The sequence below is a fragment of the Genypterus blacodes genome, unplaced genomic scaffold (genome assembly GCF_046128005.1).
Source record: "Genypterus blacodes isolate CSIRO-AG114 ecotype Tasmania unplaced genomic scaffold, CSIRO-AGI_Gbla_v1 ptg000119l_1, whole genome shotgun sequence".
NCBI lineage: Eukaryota > Metazoa > Chordata > Actinopteri > Ophidiiformes > Ophidiidae > Genypterus > Genypterus blacodes.
This window is the reverse complement of record NW_027466922.1, coordinates 333,666-347,283: the sequence shown is the minus strand read 5'-3', so window position 1 is coordinate 347,283 and position 13,618 is coordinate 333,666. Positions and strand designations below refer to the sequence as shown.

Genomic DNA, 13,618 nt, shown 5'->3' with positions numbered 1-13,618 from the left:
TACATGGTGACACATTCCATAAAGTGGGTGTGGTCTATGTGGATTGATTGGTATGTTCACAGGTTTTGGTGAAGGATTGGACCCGGGGTTAGGGACAGATTTGGACTCACTGTTCCGTGAGGACCTTTACGACCTGAGCCAGCCGGTTCTGGTCCACAGCTCCCACACAGTTTCCTGCTATCAGGAGGAGCGAGGACGCCACCATCAACCAGCTCAGCGACGCCATCTGTTGAACGCTGCGTTGTGGAGTGAAGGAGAGGAGGAGGGATTAGAGAAGAGGTGACAGGAAGCAAGAGGATGTAGAGGAGAAGAAGAGGAGGCAGACTTTGTTTCTGTCTGTTTGAGTAAACAATTCAAATTTGATGGATGAAAAACAGAAAACTGATTAAAGCTGAGGGTCAAAGTTTATCAGTAAATTAAAGAAATAATTACATCAGTTGAAATAATTAAAATTAGATTTGAATCCAGATCTAGTTGATGTTTTACCTGCCTGATGTCCAAGTGTCACGTCCAGATGCTGCTCACGCTGAACTTTTCCTTCTTCTTCTCCTTCTTCTTCTTCTTTACGGTTTATTGGCAGTTAGCATACCAGCTTAATGGCACATTACCTCCACCCACACTGAACATCTTCAGGAGCAGGGGCATGGCTTCAACTCTTTTCCCATGAAAGAGGAGGGAAAAAGCACCAATTCTACCTGGCAGTGGGAGTTTCATCATATCTGAAGACAATGAAGACATCAAATTCAAAGAATAACATCTTAACATTAAAATGGGACAATTTTAATTCAATTGGAGGTTGTAATTAAACCTAATAAACTCAGAAAAGTGTGACCATAATAAAAACAACCCTTTAATTAAGTGTTATTAAGCCAAATGAAGTGAACACATTGTTGATAAATCTGTCCCTGTGAGTGAATCTGTCTCTGTGATCAGACCTGTATGTGTCTGTCTAACTTAGATCTATTCATGTATCTACTATGTGATGTGTCCTGTGTGAAGCTTAGCAAACTCTGTGCCTTTATCACTTTAATCTATCACAAATGCTGCACACTCACTGTGCCAACATCTCTCAGTAACAGCAACGCCTCAAACAACCAACAACCCAGATCACATCTCATTCTGTCATGATGCTGCAACACCAGAAGATTTGAAATAGGTGTTTGAACTGCTGACCGAAACAGGGCTGGGTGAAAAAGGGACATATGTTATTCTTATTCTTTTTAATATTGACTGTGGAAACCGGTTGTCACAGCAGTAAAACTTATGCTAAGCTCCAAACCTTAACACAGCCCGAGCACGAGGCAACGCAAGGCAACTTAATTTGTAGAGCACAAGAGACTCAACATGCTTATCTAACACCAAACTTAACCCACATCCACCATCTGATCAACTCCAGAGGGCCTGAACAGGCTGCTGGACACTTTCTGGAGACACTCCTTTGGATCTTTTGGATGGAAGTTAGAGTTAAGGGTTCAAGCTCAGGTCTGAAACGTGACCTAGTGCCCTTTAGGCCCCAGAAATATGATCAATAGAGTTCATTTGAACCAGTTCACCTCTGACATCCACTCAGAGAAAAAGGATCAAATCTGCATCAGTGCAACAGTTTATGTAACAGGAGATTCAAATTGATCAAATGTTACTGTTAATAGCCTTGAGTATGAAGATTATTAAAGTTTCATTCAGTCCTTTCTGTTATATAAAAGACAGCGGGTTTGAATGCTGAGCCAAGCTTTATTGTGATAGGACAGAACAAGAAAGAGTTAAATGTTTACATTGGTCAGAAACAAATATTAGGAAGTGATACAGAGACGAGCTCACAATCAACATCTTCAATTTGTACTCCTCATCTTTCTTTACATGTAGGCAGATACACAAGTGCTCTTATTTTGGTAATTAAGTCAGCTTCCATGTGTTTCCTGTTTCTTAATCTCAAATGTATGAAATCACAAACAGACCAGAAGTTTTCTTCTTCTAAACTTTTGAACCCGCTGAGGTCAAACTTACAGCTGTGTTAACGCACAAAACACACATTTGTCTGAAATGTCCAGATTGTTATAAACTCAAAAGCGTCGCTCTGTCAAAGAAACAAATCCCAACAGTGAAGGTGAATAAAGGTAAAGTGATAAAGAAGAAGAAATCTTTGATTTCCCTCCATGCATGCATGATTTCAGATGATAGTTGCAGATTTAAGATCATTTTAAATCGGTTTGATCTGAATCAGAAGACCTCTAACCTTTGTTGGACCTCCTCTTATGCTTGCTCTTCCCACTCCTACTCCGACTCCTACTCGGATTTCTGCGCTCCTTTCTCTCACCTCTGCGCTGCCTTGGTCGATCTCTGCGCTCCTTGCTCCTAGCTCTGTGCTCCCTATTCTGATCTCTGCGCTCCTTCCTCTCACCTCTGCGCTCTGGACTTGGATCTCTGCTCACCCTCGGCCCTTCTCTACACTCCTTGCTTCTAGTTCTGCACTCATTCCTCCCACCTCTCCCTCCACTGCTGCTGCTGTCCTGCTCAATGCTGAGACTTCTTCTTCTTCTGCTTGAACTTTGACCTGTGCTTCCTCCCTGTTGCGTTGTTACATTATTATAAATGCAGTGATTTGCAATCCCTCCACCTGATGAGCAGGTGCTGCACAGAAACTTTTTTCCTAGTCTGTAACAATGGAATATGTTGTTCATACCGAGACTAGCATTTGCAAGATTCTTTAGAGCTCTTATCGAATCCTTCACCTCCATACAGTCACCTGCCCTCGTCCGGTCAAATACCTTTGTAAACACAAAGGCAAGATTACCTCCCCAACGTGTAGTACAGTTTCTAATCAAGCCCAGAATTTTGAATGGGTTATTTGGATTTGTACACGTTCCACCACATGAGGACAGGTAGGAGTAGATGAGTAGGAAGTTTCCTGTGGGGTCCCAGTCATTTATGTTCTCAAGAACACGGAGCTCTGAATGTTTTGGAGGATCAGGTTTGGCCACAACAACCATGTTGCCTTTGTACACTCGACCTCTGTTAATAACCTTTTTAGCATTGGTGTCGGGCTTTATCATGTTCTTCAGGTTGGAGGAGTTAAAGCTACTGTCATTAAACTGTGACAGTGGGATGTTTGCACGCCACCATCAACCAGCTCAGCGACGCCATCTGTTGAAGGCTGCGATGTGGAGTGAAGGAGGAGGGATTAGAGAAGAGGTGACAGGAAGCAAGAGGATGTAGAGGAGAAGAAGAGGAGGCAGACTTTGCTTCTGTCTGTTTGAGTAAACAATTCAAATTTGATGGCTGAAAAATAGAAAACCAATTAAAACTGAGTGTCAAAGTTAATCTGTAAATTAAAGAAATAATTACATCAGTTGAAATAATTAAAATTAGATTTCTGATTAAAATAATATAGTATAAAATTAAATCCAGATCTAGTTGATCTTTTACTTGCCTTTTTCACTTTAATCTATCACAAATGCTGCACACTCACTGTGCCAACATCTCTCTGTAACAGAAACACCTCAAACCACCAACAACCCAGATCTAATCTCATTCTGTCATGATGCTGCAAAAACGAAACGAAAAGATTTGAAATAGGTGTTTGCACTGCGGGCCGAAACAGGGCTGGGTGAAAAAGGGACATATGTTATTCTTATTCTTTTTAATATTGACTGTGGAACCCGGTTGGCACAGGAGTAAAACTTATGCTAAGCTCCGAACCTTAACACAGCCTGAGCACGAGGCAACGCAAGGCAACTTTATTTGTAGAGCACAAGAGACTCAACATGCTTATCTAACACCAAACTTAACCCACATCCACCATCTGATCAACTCCAGAGGGCCTGAACAGGCTGCTAGACACTTTCTGGAGACACTTCTTTGGATCTTTTAGATGGAAGTTAGAGTTAAGGGTTCAAGCTCAGGTCTGAAACGTGACCCAGTGCCCTTTAGGCCCCAGAAATATGATCAATAGGGAACACAGAGCTCTAAATGTTTTGGAAACTCAGGTTTGGCCGCAACAACCATGTTGCCTTTGTACACTCCACCGCTGTTAATATCATTTATAGCATTGGTGTCGGGCTTTATCATGTTCATCAGGTTGGAGGGGTTAAAGCTACGGTCAGTAAACTGTGACGGTGGGATGTTTGCAGCCAGACTGAACTGTCCGCTTATTGGTCTAAATTCACAGCTTCACAGATACACCAGAGGTTCTACATGGTGACACATTCCATAAAGTGGGTGTGGTCTATGTGGATTGATTGGTATGTTCACAGGTTTTGGTGAAGGATTGGACTCGGGGTTAGGGACAGATGTGGACTCACTGTTCCGTGAGGACCTTTACGACCTGAGCCAGCCGGTTCTGGTCCACAGCTCCCACACAGTTTCCTGCTATCAGGAGGAGCGAGGACGCCACCATCAACCAGCTCAGCGACGCCATCTGTTGAAGGCTGCGTTGTGGAGTGAAGGAGAGGAGGAGGGATTAGAGAAGAGGTGACAGGAAGCAAAAGGATGGAGAGGAGAAGAAGAGGAGGCAGACTTTGTTTCTGTCTGTTTGAGTTAACAATTCAAATTTGATGGCTGAACAACAGAAAACAGATTAAAGCTGAGGGTCAAAGTTTATCTGTAAATTAAAGAAATAATTACATCAGTTGAAATAATTAAAATTAGATTTGAATCCAGATCTAGTTGATGTTTTACCTGCCTGATGTCCAAGTGTCACGTCCAGATGCTGCTCACGCTGAACTTTTCCTTCTTCTTCTCCTTCTTCTTCTTCTTTACGGTTTATTGGCAGTTAGCAAACCAGCTTAATGGCACATTACCTCCACCCACACTGAACATCTTCAGGAGCAGGGGCGTGGCTTCAACTCTTTTCCCATGAAAGAGGAAAGAAAAAGCACCAATTCTACCTGGCAGTGGGAGTTTCATCATATCTGAAGACAATGAAGACATCAAATTCAAAGAATAACATCTTAACATTAAAATGGGACAATTTTAATTCAATTGGAGGTTGAAATTAAACCCAATAAACTCAGAAAAGTGTGACCATAATAATAACAACCCTTTAATTAAGTGTTATTAAGCCAAATGAAGTGAACACATTGTTGATAAATCTGTCCCTGTGAGTGAATCTGTCTCTGTGATCAGACCTGTATGTGTCTGTCTAACTTAGATCTATTCATGTATCTACTATGTGATGTGTCCTGTGTGAAGCTTAGCAAACTCTGTGCCTTTATCACTTTAATCTATCACAAATGCTGCACACTCACTGTGCCAACATCTCTCTGTAACAGCAACGCCTCAAACAACCAACAACCCAGATCACATCTCATTCTGTCATGATGCTGCAACACCAAAAGATTAGAAATAGGTGTTTGAACTGCTGACCGAAACAGGGCTTGGTGAAAAAGGGACATATGTTATTCTTATTCTTTTTAATATTGACTGTGGAAACCGGTTGTCACAGCAGTAAAACTTATGCTAAGCTCCAAACCTTAACACAGCCCGAGCACGAGGCAACGCAAGGCAACTTTATTTGTAGAGCACAAGAGACTCAACATGCTTATCTAACACCAAACTTAACCCACATCCACCATGTGATCAACTCCAGAGGGCCTGAACAGGCTGCTGGACACTCTCTGGAGACACTTCTTTGGATCTTTTGGATGGAAGTTAGAGTTAAGGGTTCAAGCTCAGGTCTGAAACGTGACCCAGTGCCCTTTAGGCCCCAGAAATATGATCAATAGAGTTCATTTGAACCAGTTCACCTCTGACATCCACTCAGAGAAAAAGGCTCAAATCTGCATCAGTGCAACAGTTTATGTAACAGGAGATTCAAATTGATCAAATGTAACTGTTAATAGCCTTGAGTATGAAGATTATTAAAGTTTCATTCAGTCCTTTCTGTTATATAAAAGACAGCGGGTTTGAATGCTGAGCCAAGCTTTATTGTGATAGGACAGAACAAGAAAGAGTTAAATGTTTACATTGGTCAGGGACAGATGTTAGGAAGTGATACAGAGACGAGCTCACATTCTAGCTTAAACTCCCTGTAACATCTCACTGTACATCAACATCTTCAATTTGTACTCCTCATCTTTCTTTACATGTAGGCAGATACACAAGTGCTCTTATTTTGGTAATTAAGTCAGTTTCCATGTGTTTCCTTTTCTCACTCGCAAATGTATGAAATCACAAACAGACCAGAAGTTTTCTTCTTCTAAACATTTGAACCCTCTGAGGTCAAACTTACAGCTGTGTTAACGCACAAAACACACATTTGTCTGAAATGTCCAGATTGTTATAAACTCAAAAGCGTCGCTCTGTGAAAGAAACAAATCCCAACAGTGAAGGTGAATAAAGGTAAAGTGATAAAGAAGAAGAAATCTTTGATTTCCCTCATTGCATGCATGATTTCAGATGATCGTTGCAGATTTAAGATCATTTTAAATCGGTTTGATCTGAATCAGAAGACCTCTAACCTTTGTTGGACCTCCTCTTATGCTTGCTCTTCCCACTCCTACTCCGACTCCTACTCGGATTTCTGCGCTCCTTTCTCCCACCTCTGCGCTGCCTTGGTCCATCTCTGCGCTCCTTGCTCCTAGCTCTGTGCTCCCTATTCTGATCTCTGCGCTCCTTCCTCTCACTTCTGCGCTCTGGACTTGGATCTCTGCTCACCCTCGGCCCTTCTCTACACTCCTTGCTTCTAGTTCTGCACTCATTCCTCCCACCTCTCCCTCCACTGCTGCTGCTGTCCTGCTCAATGCTGTGACTTCTTCTTCTTCTGCTTGAACTTTGACCTGTGCTTCTTCCCTGTTGCGGTGCTACATCATTATCAATACAGTGATCTGCAATCCCTCTACCTGAGGAGCAGGTGCTGCACAGAAACTCATGTTCTGGTGTGTAACAATGGAATATGTTTTTCATATCGAGATTAGCATTTGCAAGATTCGTTAGAGCTCTTTTCAAATCCACCTCCCTTATACGAGGACCTGTCTTCGGCTGGTCAAATACCTTTGTAAACACAAAGGCATGATTACCTTTCCAAAGTGGAACATAGCGTCTAATCAAGCCTAGAATGTTGAATGGGTTTTTTGGATTTGTACACTTTCCACCACATGAGGACAGGTAGGAGTAGATGAGTAGGAAGTTTCCTTTGGGGTCCCAGTCATTTATGTTCTCAAGAACACGGAGCTCTGAATGTTTTGGAAGCTCAGGTTTGGCCACAACAACCATGTTGCCTTTGTACACTCGACCGTCGTTAATATCATTTAAAGCATTGGTGTTGGGCTTTATCATCTTCATCAGGTCGTAGGGGTTAAAGCTACGGTCAGTAAACTGTGACAGTGGGATGTTTGCAACCAGACTGAACTGTCCGCTTATTGCATACCTGTCAAAGAAACACACACACACACAGACACACAAATACAGACACACACACAGACAAACACACACACACGCACGCACGCACGCACACACGCACGCACGCACGCACGCACGCACGCACGCACGCACGCACGCACGCACGCACGCACGCACGCACGCACGCACGCACGCACAAACACACACAAACACACACACACACACACACACACACACACACACACACACACACACACACACACACACACACACACACACACACAGTTTAGTTTTACATGCAGACCATTCCATTTTACTGTAGTATTTTAGTATTTTCCCTGTACAAAGTCTGCAGAGATCAGCCACGTTAATTAGAAACTTCACAGCTTCACCGATACACCAGAGGTTCTACATGGTGACACGTTCCATAAAGTGGGTGTGGTCTATGTGGATTGATTGGTATGTTCACAGGTTTTGGTGAAGGATTGGACCCGGGGTTAGGGACAGATTTGGACTCACTGTTTCCTGACGGCCTTTACGACCTGAGCCAGCCGGTTCTGGTCCACAGCTCCCACACAGTTTCCTGCTATCAGGAGGAGAGAGGACGCCACCATCAACCAGCTCAGCGACGCCATCTGCTGGGGGCTGCGTTGTAGAGTGAAGGAGAGGAGGAGGGATTAGAGAAGAGGTGACAGGAAGCAAGAGGATGTAGAGGAGAAGAAGAGGAGGCAGACTTTGTTTCTTAGTCTAATTGAGTAAACAATTCAAACTTGATCTTCTTCTTTTCCTTTAGGCTGCTCCCTTCAGGGGTCACCACAGCAAGTCATCCGTCACCAACTTACCTCATATCCTCCTTCACTCGACTATATATCTCCTCTTCGGTCTTCCTCTAGGCCTCCTTCCTGGCAGTTCCCACCTTAGCATCCTTTTCCCAATAGCTTCCCTCTCCCTCCTCTGTACATGTCCAAACCATCTCAGCCTGGCCTCTCTGACTTTATCTCCAGAACATCTAACATGTGTCGTCCCTCTTATGTACTCTCTCCTGATCCTATTCATCCATGTCACTCCCAAAGAGAACCTCAACATTTTCATTTCTGCTACCTCTACCTCTTCCTCCTGTCTCTTCCTCAGTGCCTCTGTCTCCAAACCGTACAGCCTCTCTGGTCTCACCACTGTCTTGTCCACCTTTCCTTTCATTCTTGCTGAATGACACATCACTCCTGACACTTTTCTCCACTCGTTTCAACCTGCTTGCACACGTTTCTTCACCTCTTTTCCACTCTCTGTTGCTCTGGACTGTTGACCCTAAGTACTTAAAATCCTCCACCTCCTTTATCTTTTCTCCCTGTAACCTCCCTGTTCCACTTGTGTCCCTCTCATTCACACACATGTACTCTGTCTTACTGCGGCTCATCTTCATCCCTCTTCTTTCCGGTGCATACCTCCACCTCTCCAGATTTTCCTCCACGTGTCCTGCAGCACTCTAACATACTTCTCTACTGCTCCAGACTTCCTCATACAGTGCCACAGTTCCTCTCTCGGTACCCGGTCACAAGCTTTTACAAGATCTACAAAGACACAATGAAGCTCCCTCTGTCTTTCTCTGTACTTTTCCATCCACATCCTTAAAGTGAATACTGCATCTGTGGTACTCTTTCTTGGCATGAAGCCATATTGCATCAGGACCAACTGCCTTACCACTCTTCATCCTCTTCAATGCCCTCCTCACTTCACCTTTACTAACCTTTGGTACTTCCTGGTCCACAACGGTCACCTCTTCTACTCTTCGTTCTCTCTCATTTTCCTCATTCATCAACTCTTCAAAGTACTCTTTCCATCTTCCTATCACACTTCTGCCTCCTGACAATACATTTCCCTCTTTATCCTTCACCACCCTAACCTGCTGCACATCTTTCAGTGTCCCACTTCTTCTTTAACTAACCTCTTTCTCAGCTTCCACCTCTTCGTCCTCTGCTCTGCCTTTGTCTTCTTCATCTTCTTCACCACCAGGGTCCTCCCACACACCACCATCCTATGCTGTCTGGCTACTACTTTGCAGTCACTAATCTCCTTCAGATTACATCTTCTACAAGATGTAGTCAACCTGTGTGCTCCTACCTCTGCTCTTATAGGTGACCCTATGTTCCTGCCTCTTCTGGAAGAAAGTATTCACTACAGCCATCTCCATCCTTTTTGCAAAGTATACCACCATCTGTCTCTCTGAATTCCTGTCCTGGATACCAGACCTGCCCATCACTTCCTCATCACCTCTGTTGCCTGCACCAACATGTCCATTGAAGTCTGCTCCAATCATCACTCTCTCACCTGTGGGGATACTCTGCATGACTTCATCCCACTCACTCCAGAATTTCTCCTTCTCTTCTAACTCACGTCCTACCTATCCGACACTCTTTTCACTTCCAGAACATTCCTAACAAACTCCTCTTTCAAGATAACTCCTACCCCATTCCTTTTCCCACCAGCAGCATGATAGATAGAACATCTTAAATCCTGCTCCTAGGCTGCTGGCCTTCCTGACACAACCGGCTGCATTTATCCACGCTTGGGACCGGCACAAAGAAGGCACTGGCTCGTGCCCCCTTTAGGCTGCATTAAACAATTCAAACTATTCAAACTATTCAAACTATTCAAATTCGAATTGAAAACAATTCAAATTTGATATGCAGCTGAAAAAAAGAAAACTGATTAAAGCTGAGGGTCAAAGTTTATCTGTAAATTAAAGAAATAATTACATCAGTTGAAATAATTAAGATTAGATTTCAATCCAGATCTAGTTGATGTTTTACCTGCCTGATGTCCAAGTGTCACGTCCAGATGCTGCTGCTGTTCACGCTGAACTTCTCCTTCTTCTTCTTCTCCTTCTTCCTCTTCTTTATGGTTTATTGGCAGTTAGCAAACCAGCTTGGTGGCACATTACCTCCACCCACACTGAACATCTTCCAACCAGAAGCCTTTATAAAGCGGAGCAGGGGCGTGGCTTCAACTCTTTTCCCATGAAAGAGGAGAGAAAAAGCACCAATTCTACCTGGCAGTGGGAGTTTCATCATATCTGAAGACAATGAAGACATCAAATTCAAAGAATAACATCTTTACATTAAAATGGGACAATTTTAATTCAATTGGAGGTTGAAATTAAACCTAATAAACTCAGAAAAGTGTGACCATAATAATAACAACCCTTTAATTAAGTGTTATTAAGCCAAATGAAGTGAACACATTGTTGATAAATCTGTCCCTGTGAGTGAATCTGTCTCTGTGATCAGACCTGTATGTGTCTGTCTAACTTAGATCTATTCATGTATCTACTATGTGATGTGTCCTGTGTGTAGCTTAGCAAACTCTGTGCCTTTATCACTTTAATCTATCACAAATGCTGCACACTCACTGTGTGAAACAGCTCTCTGTAACAGAAACACCTCAAGCAACCAACAACCCAGATCACATCTCATTCTGTCATGATGCTGCAAAAACGAAACGAAAAGATTAGAAATAGGTGTTTGCACTGCGGGCCGAAACAGGGCTGGGTGAAAAAGGGACATATGTTATTCTTATTCTTTTTAATATTGACTGTGGAAACCGGTTGTCACAGCAGTAAAACTTATGCTAAGCTCCGAACCTTAACACAGCCCGAGCCCCAGGCAACGCAAGGCAACTTTATTTGTAGAGCACAAGAGACTCAACATGCTTATCTAACACCAAACTTAACCCACATCCACCATGTGATCAACTCCAGAGGGCCTGAACAGGCTGCTGGACACTTTCTGGAGACACTTCTTTGGATCTTTTGGATGGAAGTTAGAGTTAAGGGTTCAAGCTCAGGTCTGAAACGTGACCCAGTGCCCTTTAGGCCTCAGAAACATGATCAATAGAGTTCACTTGAACCAGTTCACCGCTGACATCCACTCAGAGAAAAAGGATGAAATCTGCGTCAGTGCAACAGTTTATGTAACAGGAGATTCAGATTGATCAAATGTAACTGTTAATAGCCTTGAGTATGAAGAGTATTAAAGTTTCATTCAGTCCTTTCTGTTATATAAAAGACAGCGGGTTTGAATGCTGAGCCAAGCTTTATTGTGATAGGACAGAACAAGTCAACAACAGTTAAATGATTACATTGGTCAGGGACAGATGTTAGGAAGTGATACAGAGACGAGCTCACATTCTAGCTTAAACTCCCTGTAACATCTCACTGTACATCAACATCTTCATTTGTACTCTTCATCTTTCTTTACATGTAGGCAGATACACAAGTGCTCTTATTTTGGTGATTAAATCAGCTTCCATGTGTTTCCTTATTCTTAATCTCAAATGTATTTAATCACAAACAGACCAGAAGTTTTCTTCTTCTAAACTTTTGAACCCTCTGAGGTCAAACTTACAGCTGTGTTAACGCACAAAACACACATTTGTCTGAAATGTCCAGATTGTTATGAACTCAAAAGCGTCGCTCTGTCAAAGAAACAAATCCCAACAGTGAAGGTGAATGAAGGTAAAGTGATAAAGAAGAAGAAATCTTTGATGCATGCATGATTTCAGATGATCGTTGCAGATTTCAGATCATTTTAAATCGGTTTGTGCTGTGGACTGCTCTTGCTTCTAGGTTTGTGCTTGTTCGTCCCACCGTTCCCTCCAATACTGCTGCTGAGACTTCTTCTTCTGCTTGAACTTTGACCTGTGCTTCCTCCCTGTTGCGGTGCTACATTATTATCAATACAGTGTTCTGCAATCTCTCGACCTGAGGAGCAGGTGCTGCACAGAAACTCATTTCTTGGTGTGTAACAATGGAATATGTTGTTCATACCGAGATTAGCATCTGCAAGATTGGTTAAAGCTGCTCTCAAAACGTCCTTGTCTATAATAATATCATCCCATCTTGGCTTGTCAAATACCTTTGTAAACACAAAGGCATGATTATCTCCCCAACGTAGAACATACTCTTTATTCAAGACTAGGATGTTGTTATCGAATTCTGGATTTGTACACTTAGTAACACATGGGGTGTTGAAGGAGTAGATGAGTAGGAAGTTTCCGCTGGGGACCCAGTTAGTAGGTATGGCCCTAAGAACATTGAGCTCTGCATGTCTTCTACCCTTAGGTAAGGAAACAACAACCCTTGTGCCTATGTACACTTTTCGTTTCCTAATATCCTCTATAGCATTGGTGTCGGGCTTTATCAAGTTAATCAGGTTGGAGCGGTCAAAGGTCGGGTCAGTAAACTGCGACAGTGGGATGTTTGCAGCCAGACTGAACTGTATGCCTTCCCCTACATCATACCTGTCAAAGAAACACAGACACACACACAGACACACACACAGACACGCACACACGCACGCACGCACACACACACGCACACACACACGCACGCACACACACACACACAGTTTAGTTTTACATGCAGACCATTCCATTTTACTGTAGTATTTTAGTATTTCCCCTGTACAAAGTCTGCAGAGTTCAGCCACGTTAATTAGAAACTTCACAGCTTCACCGATACACCAGAGGTTCTACATGGTGACACATTCCATGAAGTTGGTGTGGTCTATGTGGATTGATTGGTATGTTCACAGGTTTTGGTGAAGGATTGGACTCGGGGTTAGGGACAGATTTGGACTCACTGTTCCGTGAGGACCTTTACGACCTGAGCCAGCCGGTTCTGGTCCACAGCTCCCACACAGTTTCCTGCTATCAGGAGTAGCGAGGACGCCACCATCAACCAGCTCAGCGACGCCATCTGTTGAACGCTGCGTTGTGGAGTGAAGGAGAGGCGGAGGGATTAGAGAAGAGGTGACAGGAAGCAAGAGGATGTAGAGGAGAAGAAGAGGAGGCAGACTTTGTTTCTCAGTCTAATTGACTAAACAATTCAAATTTGATGGCTGAAAAATAGAAAACCAATTAAAACTGAGCGTCAAAGTTAATCTGTAAAAATTAGAAATAATTACATCAGTTGAAATAATTAAAATTAGACTTCTGATTAAAATAACCGGCGTATAAAATTCAATCCAGATCTAGTTGATGTTTTACCTGCCTGATGTCCAAGTGTCACGTCCAGATGCTGCTGCTGTTCACGCTGAACTTCTCCTTCTCCTTCTCCTTCTTCTTCTTCTTCTCTTCTTTACGGTTTATTGGCAGTTAACGAACCAGCTTAATTGCGCATTACCTTCACCCACACTGAACATCTTCAAACCAGAAGCCTTTATAAAGCGGAGCAGGGGCGTGGCTTCAACTCTTTTCCCATGAAAGAGGAAGGAAAAAGCACCAATTC

The 13,618-nt window shown here is 43.1% G+C and overlaps 1 protein-coding gene and 1 long non-coding RNA gene across 2 annotated transcripts; both read right to left on the bottom strand.

The window, feature by feature from the left end:
• Positions 1-5,917: 5,917 nt before the first annotated feature.
• On the bottom strand, positions 5,918-7,960 carry LOC143009967 (uncharacterized). Its single transcript, XM_076162069.1, has 2 exons — positions 7,855-7,960; positions 5,918-7,363 (listed from the first exon to the last, which is right to left on the bottom strand). The coding sequence occupies exons 1-2, from the start codon at positions 7,947-7,949 to the stop codon at positions 6,451-6,453; spliced, it is 1,008 nt and encodes a 335-aa protein (XP_076018184.1). The 5' UTR covers positions 7,950-7,960; the 3' UTR covers positions 5,918-6,450.
• A 3,994-nt stretch (positions 7,961-11,954) lies between these two features.
• Positions 11,955-13,513, bottom strand: LOC143009946 (uncharacterized). The gene is made up of 3 exons (XR_012964750.1): positions 13,378-13,513; positions 12,972-13,097; positions 11,955-12,630 (listed from the first exon to the last, which is right to left on the bottom strand). It is a non-coding gene; the product is annotated as an uncharacterized LOC143009946 (long non-coding RNA).
• Positions 13,514-13,618: the final 105 nt, after the last annotated feature.